We start from the raw sequence: 10,476 nt of genomic DNA, 5'->3' as shown, positions 1-10,476 counted from the left end.
CCTCTTTCCACCTATCACATTTCCGACGCCCCTCCCCCAAGTCCCTCCTCCCTACCTTTTATCTTAGCCTGCTGGACAAACTTTCCTCATTCCTGAAGAAGGGCTTATGCCCGAAACGTCGATTCTCCTGTTCCCTGGATGCTGCCTGACCTGCTGCGCTTTTCCAGCAACACATTTTCAATACTCAGTCAAGGTAATGTCTTTGCTGTGGAATACTAACATATTTCAGGCAGACCAAAGAGCACCTTACACGAGTTGATGACCCTCTAGGTGCAGTCAGTGTTTGTCTCGGTGTGTCTCCTGGGGAACAGACCATAGACCACAGAGTCCTGCATCACGGAGCTGCTTGGGACAAACCTCCACACAAACCATTGTATCGTTCTCCAGACTAATAAGAACATCAGAAATTGCTGGAAAAACTCAGCTGGTCTGGCAGCATCTGTGGAAAGGAAGCAGAATTAGTTTCAGGTCCAGTGACCCTTCCTCACAGCCTTGTTGACTCAAACGCTTTGAGTGGTCACTGGACCCGAAACATTAACTCTGCTTTCTCTCCACAGATTCTGCCAGATCTGCTGTTTTTTTCCAGCAATTTCTGTTTCTGATTTCCAGCATCAGCAGTTCTTTGATGTGTGTTTTCTTTGGTAATTCAAAGACTCAGGTTGTTGCTGTAGTTTCAAATCCCTTGACAGAAATTTGAATTCAACTAGTAATTCAGGAATTGGAAATTAGCTTCAGTCATGGTGACTGGGAGAAAAGTGTCATAAATAAAACTCTGATTCACTAATGCCTCTTTGGAAAACCATCTTTATCTGATCTGGTCTAAATGTGACTCAAGTTCCCACAGCAGTGTGTGACCGATTCTCAGGTACCTCAGTAATTTATTCAGTTCCAGGGGACGGGGAACGAATCCTGGCCTAGCCGGCAATGTCCACATCGAAAAGAAGAATAAATGAACTCAGGAAGAATTGTAGGAACTTAGGGTAAAAGCTGACTTTACACAAAGTATTGCACACACTGTCAGTAATAATGCACTTAGCAGGTTCAGTAGCTGCCTCTGTAGGATCCCTACAGTGCGGAAACAGGCCATTCAACCCAACAACCTTCCAAAGAGCATCCCACCCACACCTATCCCCCTTCCCTCTCCTTGCAATTCCCATGGCTAACACACCTAACCTGCATATCCCTAGACACTACAGGGCAATTGATCATGGCCAATTGGCCTAATCTGCTCATCCTTGGACTACGGGAGGAGACCATATCACCCAGACAGGAACTACACAGACACAGGGAGAATGTGCAAACTCCCACAGACTGTCAGTCACCTGATGTTGGCTTGAACCCAGCTCCTTGGTGCTATAAGGCAGCAGTGCTAACCACTGTGCGAACCTCTCAGTCAGGTCTGTCACTGAGTAAGTGTAACACTGCACTTCAGTATTCTGTGGAAATGTCAAAAGAGTTTGTACAGATTGGATAAAGGTTGCAAACTGAAGCAACTGAAAGGTCAATTGCAAAGGCGTGAAATTTCACTTCTTTTTGTTGGTTCTTGTGCAGGAGCGACCGAGCACGATGGTTCACGGCCTTGGGGCAAAAGGGCGCTGAAAGACAACGCCCAGACAGGACAAGTAAGTGTGTGGGAAGGAACGTGGGCCGAGGAATGGGAGGGGAGGGGACAGCTGCGGGAGATAAAGGAGAATCGGCTGCAAGCCAAGGAGTCAGCAATTCCTGCTCATGTACTGCCACCAACTGGACACCAAGGAGAATGGCAGCCTCTGCATTTTTGCTCATCACACACCATTGTGTGTGCAATATTGCTGGGACCGGTCAAAGTTGGCATTTGTTCACCTGGAACAAATGCAAGCACCTGCAATGGAGCATCATATCAACAAGCAAACCAGAAGGGCTATGTAATACTGGAGCTCTTCGTCTAGGGACAGCACAGAAACAGGCCAGTCAGGTCTGTGCTGATGTTTGTGCTTCACCTGAACAATCTTCTCCCGTTTCAATTTGAGTTTCGTCAATTTCCTACTGGTTTAGGACGGCAGTTGTTCATCATTGTGCCATTCACACCACATCTAGAGTCAGAGAGTCATAGAGATATATAGCACAGAAACAGACCCTTTGGTCCAACCTGTCCATGCCGACCAGATATGCCAACCCAATCTAGTCCCACCTGCCAGTACCTGGCACATATTCCTCCAAACCCTTCCTATTCATATGTCCATCCAGATGCCTTTTAAATATTGCAATTGTACCAGCCTCCACCACTTCCTCTGGCAGCCCATTTCACACATGTACCACCCTCTGCGTGAAAAAGTTGCCCCTGAGGTCTCTTTTATGTCTTTCCCCTCTCGCCCTAAACCTATGCCCTTTAGTTCTGGACTCCCTGACCCCAGGGAAAAGACCTTGTCTATTTACCTTATCCATGCCCCTCTTGATTTTATAAACCTCTATAAACCTCTGTAAACCTTTATAAACCTCAGCCTCCGACACTCCAAGGAAAACAGCCCCAGCCTATTCAGCCTCTCCCTTTAGCTCAAATCCTCCAACCCTGGCAACATCCTTATAAATCTTTTCTGAACCCTTTCAAGTTTCACATCTTTCCAATAGGAAGGAGACCAGAATTGCACACAATATTCCAACAGTGGCCTAACCAATGTCCTGTATAGCCGCAACATAACCTCCCAACTCCTGTACTCAATACTCTGACCAATAAAGGAAAGCATACCAAACGTCTTCTTCACTATCCTATCTACCTACGACTCGAGATACATTGTGTGTTCCTGTCACTATTCCCTTTCACCTCACCCCCAGTATTCCATGTCATTTCTGCCTTGCGCCCTTTCATAAATCTTACTTTTTGTTTCTAATCCACCTCCCGCCTCCCATCCCTACAACCACTACACGTTTTCAAAGCCAATGCATCCCTAAATTTACCCACTTCTGATGCCCTTGGCACACCTCGCTACATACTGAGCTTGCATCTGTGCAGCCTCCGAGTCTCCTACCTTCATAAGACCACAAGATATAGGAGCTGAATTAGGTCATTCGGCCCGTTAAGTGTGCTCCACCATTCGATCATGGTTGATATTTCACTCAACCTCATTTTCATCTATCTCTGTCTTAAATACACTCATGACTTCACTTCCCAGAAATGTGCTCCTCAGGTTAACCACCCTCTGGCTGAAGAAATGCCTCCTCATCTCAGTTCCTTCACACTGAGGGTAACCCTCAGGCCTTAGTCCTTCCTACCAATGGAAACATTTTCTCCATATCCATTCTGTCCAGGCTTCTCAGTATTCTGTAAGTTTCAATGACATCCCCCCTCATTCTTCTGAACTCCATGGAGTATAGACTCAAGAGTCTTCAACCCTAACCCCTACGACAAACCCTTCATGCCCGGGATCATTCTTGTGAACCTCCTCTGGACCCCCTCCAATACCAGCACCTCCTTCCTGGACCCCAAACTGCTCACAATATTCCAAATGCAGTCTGACCAGAGCCTTATCCACCCCTGCTCTTGTATTTTAGTCTTCTTGAATGCCAACATTGCATTTTATTCTTTCATTGGCCTTGCGTTTTGTTGGCTAAACCCATGTTGATGATCCATCCCCAGCGATGGTGGTAGCGAGCAGCTTTTGGCAGTCTATGTGACGTAGGTACACCCACAGTGCTTTTAGAAGGGCAGTTCCAGGATTTTCAGAATGAAGCTACGGCAATGTGGTTCCAATCAGGATGCTGCGCGGCTTGGAGGGAGACTGACATTGGTGCTGTCCCTGTGTTCTGCTGCTCTTTTCCTTCAACCTGCTGGAGCTCCAGGGCTAGGGAGCTCATTTCAAAGAGAGCTGGGTAAATTGCTACAGTGCATCTTTTAGATACTCACTTAGTGCTGCTGCTGTGCATCAGTGTGGAAGGGAGTGAATTGTAAAAAGATGTCAATCAAGTGAGCTACTAGCTCTGGGAGTGTAATTTGGAAATGTACTCATTGAGACAAGTGGGGAGTATTCTGTCACACTCCTGATTTCTGACGAGGGATGGGCTTAAGGAGATTATTTTTCTGGCCTTGGTATGCCCTCCCTGGCAAGCAGCAACACCTCTTTATCGATCCCCCTTAAACCGATTCATGAATATTTTGGAGTTCCATGAGGTAAATGTTCAGCCTTCTCTTTGCTACAGTAATAACCCCCAGCCTGTGCAGTCTTACTCCACCCTCGCAGTTTGCATAATACCCTTGTAATTTTTTTTTTATTGCAGTGCTTCAATATAATGCAAGTTTATTAGCTTAAATATATTTAGATTGAAATTAATTATCACCTTAGACTATGTCAAAGTATTGTTACAGAATATCAGGTCGGCATGGACAGGTTGGACCAATGGGTCTGTTTCCATTCTGAATATCTCTATGACTCTATATAATTACAAGCTTAAACTATTCAGTCTCTTCAAACAAGTGAGTCTCCCATCCTTTCACCTGTTGGGGACCCCTCAACAAAGACTGACACTGAACGCTCGATCTTAATTTCCACAGCTCGCGAACCCAGTCCAATGGTGAAGTCCAAAGAATTGTGAATAGTCCCCAATATTAATAGTGTATTGATTAGATTTTATTTACTGAATTTCCCCTTCTGAGTACTTTTCCCAAGCATTCCTCTGTACATGGGGTAGAAAGCAAGTCCAGGTGTTGCTGCAAAATAGCCTATTCTCAAGCCTGGGCTATCTTCATGAAAAACAGCCTGTTGTCATGTACTCTTCCACTCTCCAGCTTATTGCTTATTCCTGTGTCCAATTAATGCTGAATGATCTGGTTTGGGGTGCTATTTTGGAATCAGTCACTGCACTTTCCTTTGCCATTTCTTATTTCTCCTCACACTCCTTCGATGTCTTGATCACCAGTGGGAAAAGCATTTCTCACTGACGTCTTCCTTTGCTAACACAGCTTCCCTGGTCATTTTCCTTTCTGTCTATCCATGCTCAACAAAATCCAAATACTGCACAATACCCAATTTTTGTGGGGTAAGTGAGTGTCAAGCTGAACACAGCTTCTCTGCTTTTGAACTCTGACCAGACTCTGTTTCTTCCAAACTGCAATTGAATGCGAAGAGTCAAACAGTTGGCTGGCTACATGGTACCTGACCCTGTTCTTTCTCATCCTGACAGCCTTGACCCAGGTGGAGATCACCAGAACATACCCAGCCAAACAGCCCGATGAGCTGTCCCTCCAGGTCGCTGACGTGGTCCTGTTGTACCAGACTGTGGAGGATGGTGAGTATTGTGCCCTGTCTGCTTACGGATCGAGAAAGGTTATTGATCACCGCAGGCAAAGTTTGTCGGGAGGAGGGGAGTGGGGCATGTGGTAGGTTTGGAGTTCTTCACTTTCTACCATTTGGTATCTTTAACAAAGTAAAGCAGAGCCGCCCTTGGCAATACTATTGCTGAAGCTCGAGACTTATTACCAACACATTTCATCCTGCACTCATGGAGAATGCAAAATGCAAAGGTTCCAATAGTTTATACTGCACCTTTCTCGCATCTGAATTGTTGATCCCTTTGAAACTCTTATGTCTCCTGATAAGAGAAAGGCTGTCAAAACTTATCAGCAACAGTAAAATACTCCAACATGCTTTGCAGGTTTATTAAGCTAGTGTTCGCACAAATCCACAAAAGAATATGTTTGACCCAATGTATGTCCAAAATCTTGGTCAATGAAGCAGGCTTTGAGGAGCATCAAAAGAACATGAGATTGACGCAGCTGTAGATGATCCAGCACATCAGAGCCTGCTCCACCATTCACGACAAGCAGAGCTGACCTTTGACCTCTACTTCAATTTCCCATCCATACCCCACAACCCTCGATTCACTGAGAGACTAATATTTCTTAAAGGACATGAGAGACTGCAGACAATCTGTGAGGATACTCAGCAAGTCAGGTCTTCATTCTGGTCTGGCTTGATAGACCATAATCTTTAAAGACGAGAATGAACCGAGCGTGAGAAGGCTAGCTACGGGATTTCAGGGTTATACAAAAAATGCCAAAAATGATTACCTTGCAAATTTGACCAAAACTAAGATAAGCAATAATGACGAAACACATATGCTGAACAGGAACGATAGTGATTCTAAATCACAGGTGCATGACCTGCTCAGTCTTGTAGAGGATTTACTGTGAATTCTGGCACATGTCAGAGTCACTACCAACGAGCAGTGTGATATTGGTAATTAATCAATACACGTTCAGATCACACAGTTAGCTCTGTCGGTAGAGCATGAGACTCAGAGCGCACAAGGAGAAACGTGTGTGACAGATCTCTGCAATATTTCATGTCCTTATGAGTCTGGCTTCATAGTGAGTAGACAATGGTACATACACCATGGAGTGCAGCTGATCACTCATCCCTTGCAGTAGTGGAATTCCTGATGAAGAGCTTATGCTCGAAACGTCGATTCTCCCGCTCCTCGGATGCTGCCTGACCGGCTGTGCTTTTCCAGCACCACACTCTTCGACTCTGATCTGCAGCATTGACAGTGCTCACTTTCTCCCAGTAATGGAACCAGTTTCCATTGTGGCACCCCATAGCCACTGGCCTCTGGCAAAGCTGGCCTGGACAGAGATGGCAGCGTTGAGGAGGGCCTTGTAATGCCACACCTAGGGAAAAAAGCATCTCTTCTCCCCCCAGACGGCCTACAGCTAGGAGGATTCACTGAATAGTAGGACCACTTCCTGTCAAGTCTCAGATAGCTAAGGACAACCAACACTGGATGAGTGATGCTCCTGGATTTTAGTAAATGAAGTGCCGCCTGTGGGCGTTTGAGTTATGGCGCTCAGATGCATCTCGGAGCGGTGAGAACATGCTGCCCATCTTCCCCTTAACCTTTGGTAATCCACTCACACATCTCTAGGTAATGCTGCTGAAAGAATGTAATCGTGAGAGACACAGAGGCCCATCTTCAGCCTCAACAGAAAGGTTCAGGTTTCTGCTAGCAGTTATGTGAGGAGATGTGTTCTTGTGAATCAGTCGCCACTAAAAACAGCCTTTGTCTACCATCAACCCAAGATGAACATCTACCTGCAAATTGGAACAAGGAACAGTAAGTACAGGATTCAGCCAGATCCTGCAAACAAATGGGGAAATAAACCTGTTCCACCCCTCCATTTCATCTCTCAAAGGGTCATCGATGTTTAGCATTCTGTCTCCAAGACAGCACGAGGCAAGATTGAATCAGTCTGATTCTTGATTTACAAGGGAATCAAGGATTATGAAGGCAAGTAGGAAAGTGGAGTTAATGTCACATCAGATCAGCAAAGATCATATTGACTAGTGGAGCACACTCAAGGTGCTGAATAACCTACTCCTGCTCCTATTTCTTATGTTCATGGGAGATGTACCTAACCCAAATTACCCCCAGTGGAACACAGAGTGATAACCCTGACCAGAATGTTAATCAAGGGCATCAAAGAAATATGTAACCTTCAATTGCAACTCCATGTCAAGGAACCTCCTAAGGTGTTCCATCAGTCTGTGTCTGGGGGATGATAATGCCGAAATGGGATGGTTCTGTATTTACGTCAACCAGTTCAGATTGGAGGGGCAGTTACCCCACTGACCTCCCATCGCTCCCAAAATCATTTCAACAGATTAACCTTCATGGCCAGTTATCAAAGGGAAACGTCAAATGACAAAGTTGCGAACTGACTAATGTTTATTCTTGAGAGAATGATGGTTAGCAGCCTAAATTTTGAATGACAGCATTATTATTACGTCAAGTTAACTGATTAAATAAGTAAGAGGCTAGTTATACACAATAGTTCAATAATTGCTCTCCAATTATAAATGCACAGTTGGCACGGTGTCTGAGATTGATGTAAATTTTTGGGGTTGGTTTAAGATTAGATGCCTGTTATACGTGACAAAGTCGAGTTGCCGAGCTTTCGAACAGATCGAAGTCTGAATACTCGTAGCTAGCACTGGTTTCACAATTTGAATTAGTGAAGTCGGACTACACAAGGACTTCCATTAGAGAATTGGACATATACTCGAGAAGGAAAATAGTGCAGGGATGTAACGAAAGAACAGTAGAACAACAGCAAGATTGAGAACTGAAAGGCACAGGTTTGAGGTGTTTGCCAAATAGACCAAAGTTTAGCAAGTGGTTATGGTCTGGAATGCATTATCCAAGAGCATGAGGAAGAAACCTATTTAGACTTGGCTATCAAAAAGGAATTGGCTCATCCCTTCAGGGATAAACAAAGGCAGCACTGCAGGGAAGGGGTGGGGAGGTGTGACGAGCCCACCTGCTGTTTGCATACAGCTGGCACAGATTTGATGAATCTCAAAGAATCATAAAGTTGTTACTAGGCAAAAGGAGATCATTCAGCCCTGGCTTCTACACTAGCTCTCTGTTGAGTGCTATGATTCATTGCCATTCTCCTGCCTTTTCCTTAGCACCCTAGGTATTGTTACCATTTACAAAACCATCTGATGTCCTCCTGAATGCCTCACTTGAATCTGCCCCCTCCACAGTTCCAGACAGTGTATTCCAGACCCTAACCACTCTTTTTCTCACTGCATAATTGCTTTCTTTTCAAATGACCTTATGTCTGTGCCCTCTCATTCTCAGTGCTTTTATGAGCAGGAACAGTTTCTCTCTACCAGCTTTGTCCAGTTGCCTCAGGATTTTGATAACTTCTACCGATTCTTCTTTTGGCCTTGTGCTGTGCAAGGAGAACAGTGCAGTCTATGCTCCATCCCTTGGAGGAGAGACTTTGCATCTTAAGGCTTATCACAGTGCAATTTTCAACCTCTAGAGGTGTTATCCTTTCCTTCTTAATGGGAAGCAATGGCTCAATGGTATTGTCCACTCACAATTAATTCTGAGATCCAGGTAATGCCCTGGGGATCCTGGGTTGAAATCCTGCCATGCCAGATGGTGGAATTAACAAGTTTTGAGAAGATTTGTAGCTCAGGTTGAGGTTCTGGATGTAGGTCTACTCACTGAACTGGAAGGTTCATTTTCAGCGTTTCATCACCACACTAGGTAACATCTTCAGTGAGCCTCCAGATGAAGGCTTTGTCCGGAGGCTCACTGAAGAGGTTACCTAGTGTGGTGATGAAACGCTGAAAATAAACCTTCCAGCTCAGCGAGCAAACCCACATCTAGACGGTGGAATTTTAATCGTAAATTGCTCTGGGTTTCAAGTCTAACACTGATCATGAAACAGTTGTCGATCATCATAAAAAGCCATCTGGCTCACTAATGCTGTGTAAGAAAGTCACCTATATGTGACTCCAGTCCCACAGCAATGTGGTTGATTCTTAACTGCTCCCTGGACAATGAGGGATGAGCAACAAATGCTGGTCTAGCCAGCGACAACCATTTCTGGATGATAAATAATGCCTTGTTTTAAATGATAGAATTGGGCACTGAGAAACCTCTTGACCTTTTGCAGGCTGGTATGAAGGTGAGCGTCTGCGAGATGGTGAAATAGGTTGGTTTCCAATGGAGTGTGCCAAGGTCATCACTTGCCAAGCCACGATCAGTAAGAACATGCAACGTATGGGCCGTTTGCTGGGACTGGAGACAAACGTCTAAGAGAGGGCAGGAGTGGGCACAGGTTACGAAGGGCTCGGAATTCTCTGCTCCGCCATTCACTGAGGACGACATGCTCATGGCCTCACAAAGGGTCGATCCTGGGTCTTTGCATCGTCTTCCTGGGAGAAAGTCGCCCAAGAGAATTCTCTGTGACGTGGACTTGAACATTTGAAAGGACCATTGGGGCTGTGGCAGGGGCACAGATGGGGGAGGGGGTCACAGATCATTAATTGTCACGCAGTTGAAAAAGTCCCAGGCTGAATGCCTTGTCTAATGTTGCACTTGGACCTCTGCAAATCATCGTTGTCACCGCCCAGTGAAGTGGAGGCTGGATTGTTTTGTTTAAGTGGACGAGTAAGGAAAGAACATTGGATAGAGCAGCAAAATCCAGAAGCTTTTTTTTAATTGAAAGCAGCAATTGGACAAGTATTGTAATTTCTTCATGTAAATAATGGACATATTTTAAGCAAAGGTATTGCTGCTGGACCATTTATCAGATATTCAAAACAATGAAGTCAACTACAGGGATATCCCCACTATGTGTTTCTCTGTTGTTAATGTGATTACAAAGCACTGAATAAAGATGCAGTTTTATTATTAAAAAAAAGTTCCATTAGAGTGAGGAAGGAGGAAGATGATCAATGTTTACCTATGGTCCTGTAACAACTGCCGCATTGATTGCCACCATTTAAGCTGCTTTAACACTAAATTAGTCTGGCAAGGGGAGTAAATTAAGTTTGAACTTGACCGTTTTATGTATTTCATCATCTGGGGTTTGTTGTATAATCAAAAAAATCAATTCCAAAGTGAAAAAAGCACTTGCATCCACACAGCATTTTCACGGCCTCAGGACAAAGAACTTTGCTGCCAGTGTAGGACTTGAAATGTCAA

The 10,476-nt window shown here is 44.8% G+C and overlaps 1 protein-coding gene across 1 annotated transcript in view; it reads left to right on the top strand.

Annotated features, from left to right (window-relative positions):
- The window catches only part of LOC122555663 (rho guanine nucleotide exchange factor 26-like), a 117,189-nt gene extending 106,997 nt beyond the window's left edge, over window positions 1-10,192 (top strand). Inside the window, exons 8-10 of the mRNA XM_043701659.1 lie at window positions 1,552-1,622; window positions 5,155-5,259; window positions 9,443-10,192. Coding sequence (XP_043557594.1) covers window positions 1,552-1,622; window positions 5,155-5,259; window positions 9,443-9,585 — 319 coding nt within the window. The 3' untranslated portion in view covers window positions 9,586-10,192. The remainder of the gene's footprint in view (window positions 1-1,551; window positions 1,623-5,154; window positions 5,260-9,442) is intronic.
- The last annotated feature ends 284 nt before the right edge of the window (window positions 10,193-10,476 follow it).

The sequence above is a fragment of the Chiloscyllium plagiosum genome, chromosome 13 (genome assembly GCF_004010195.1).
Source record: "Chiloscyllium plagiosum isolate BGI_BamShark_2017 chromosome 13, ASM401019v2, whole genome shotgun sequence".
Taxonomy (NCBI): Eukaryota; Metazoa; Chordata; class Chondrichthyes; order Orectolobiformes; family Hemiscylliidae; genus Chiloscyllium; species Chiloscyllium plagiosum.
This window is presented reverse-complemented; position numbering and strand designations above follow the sequence as displayed.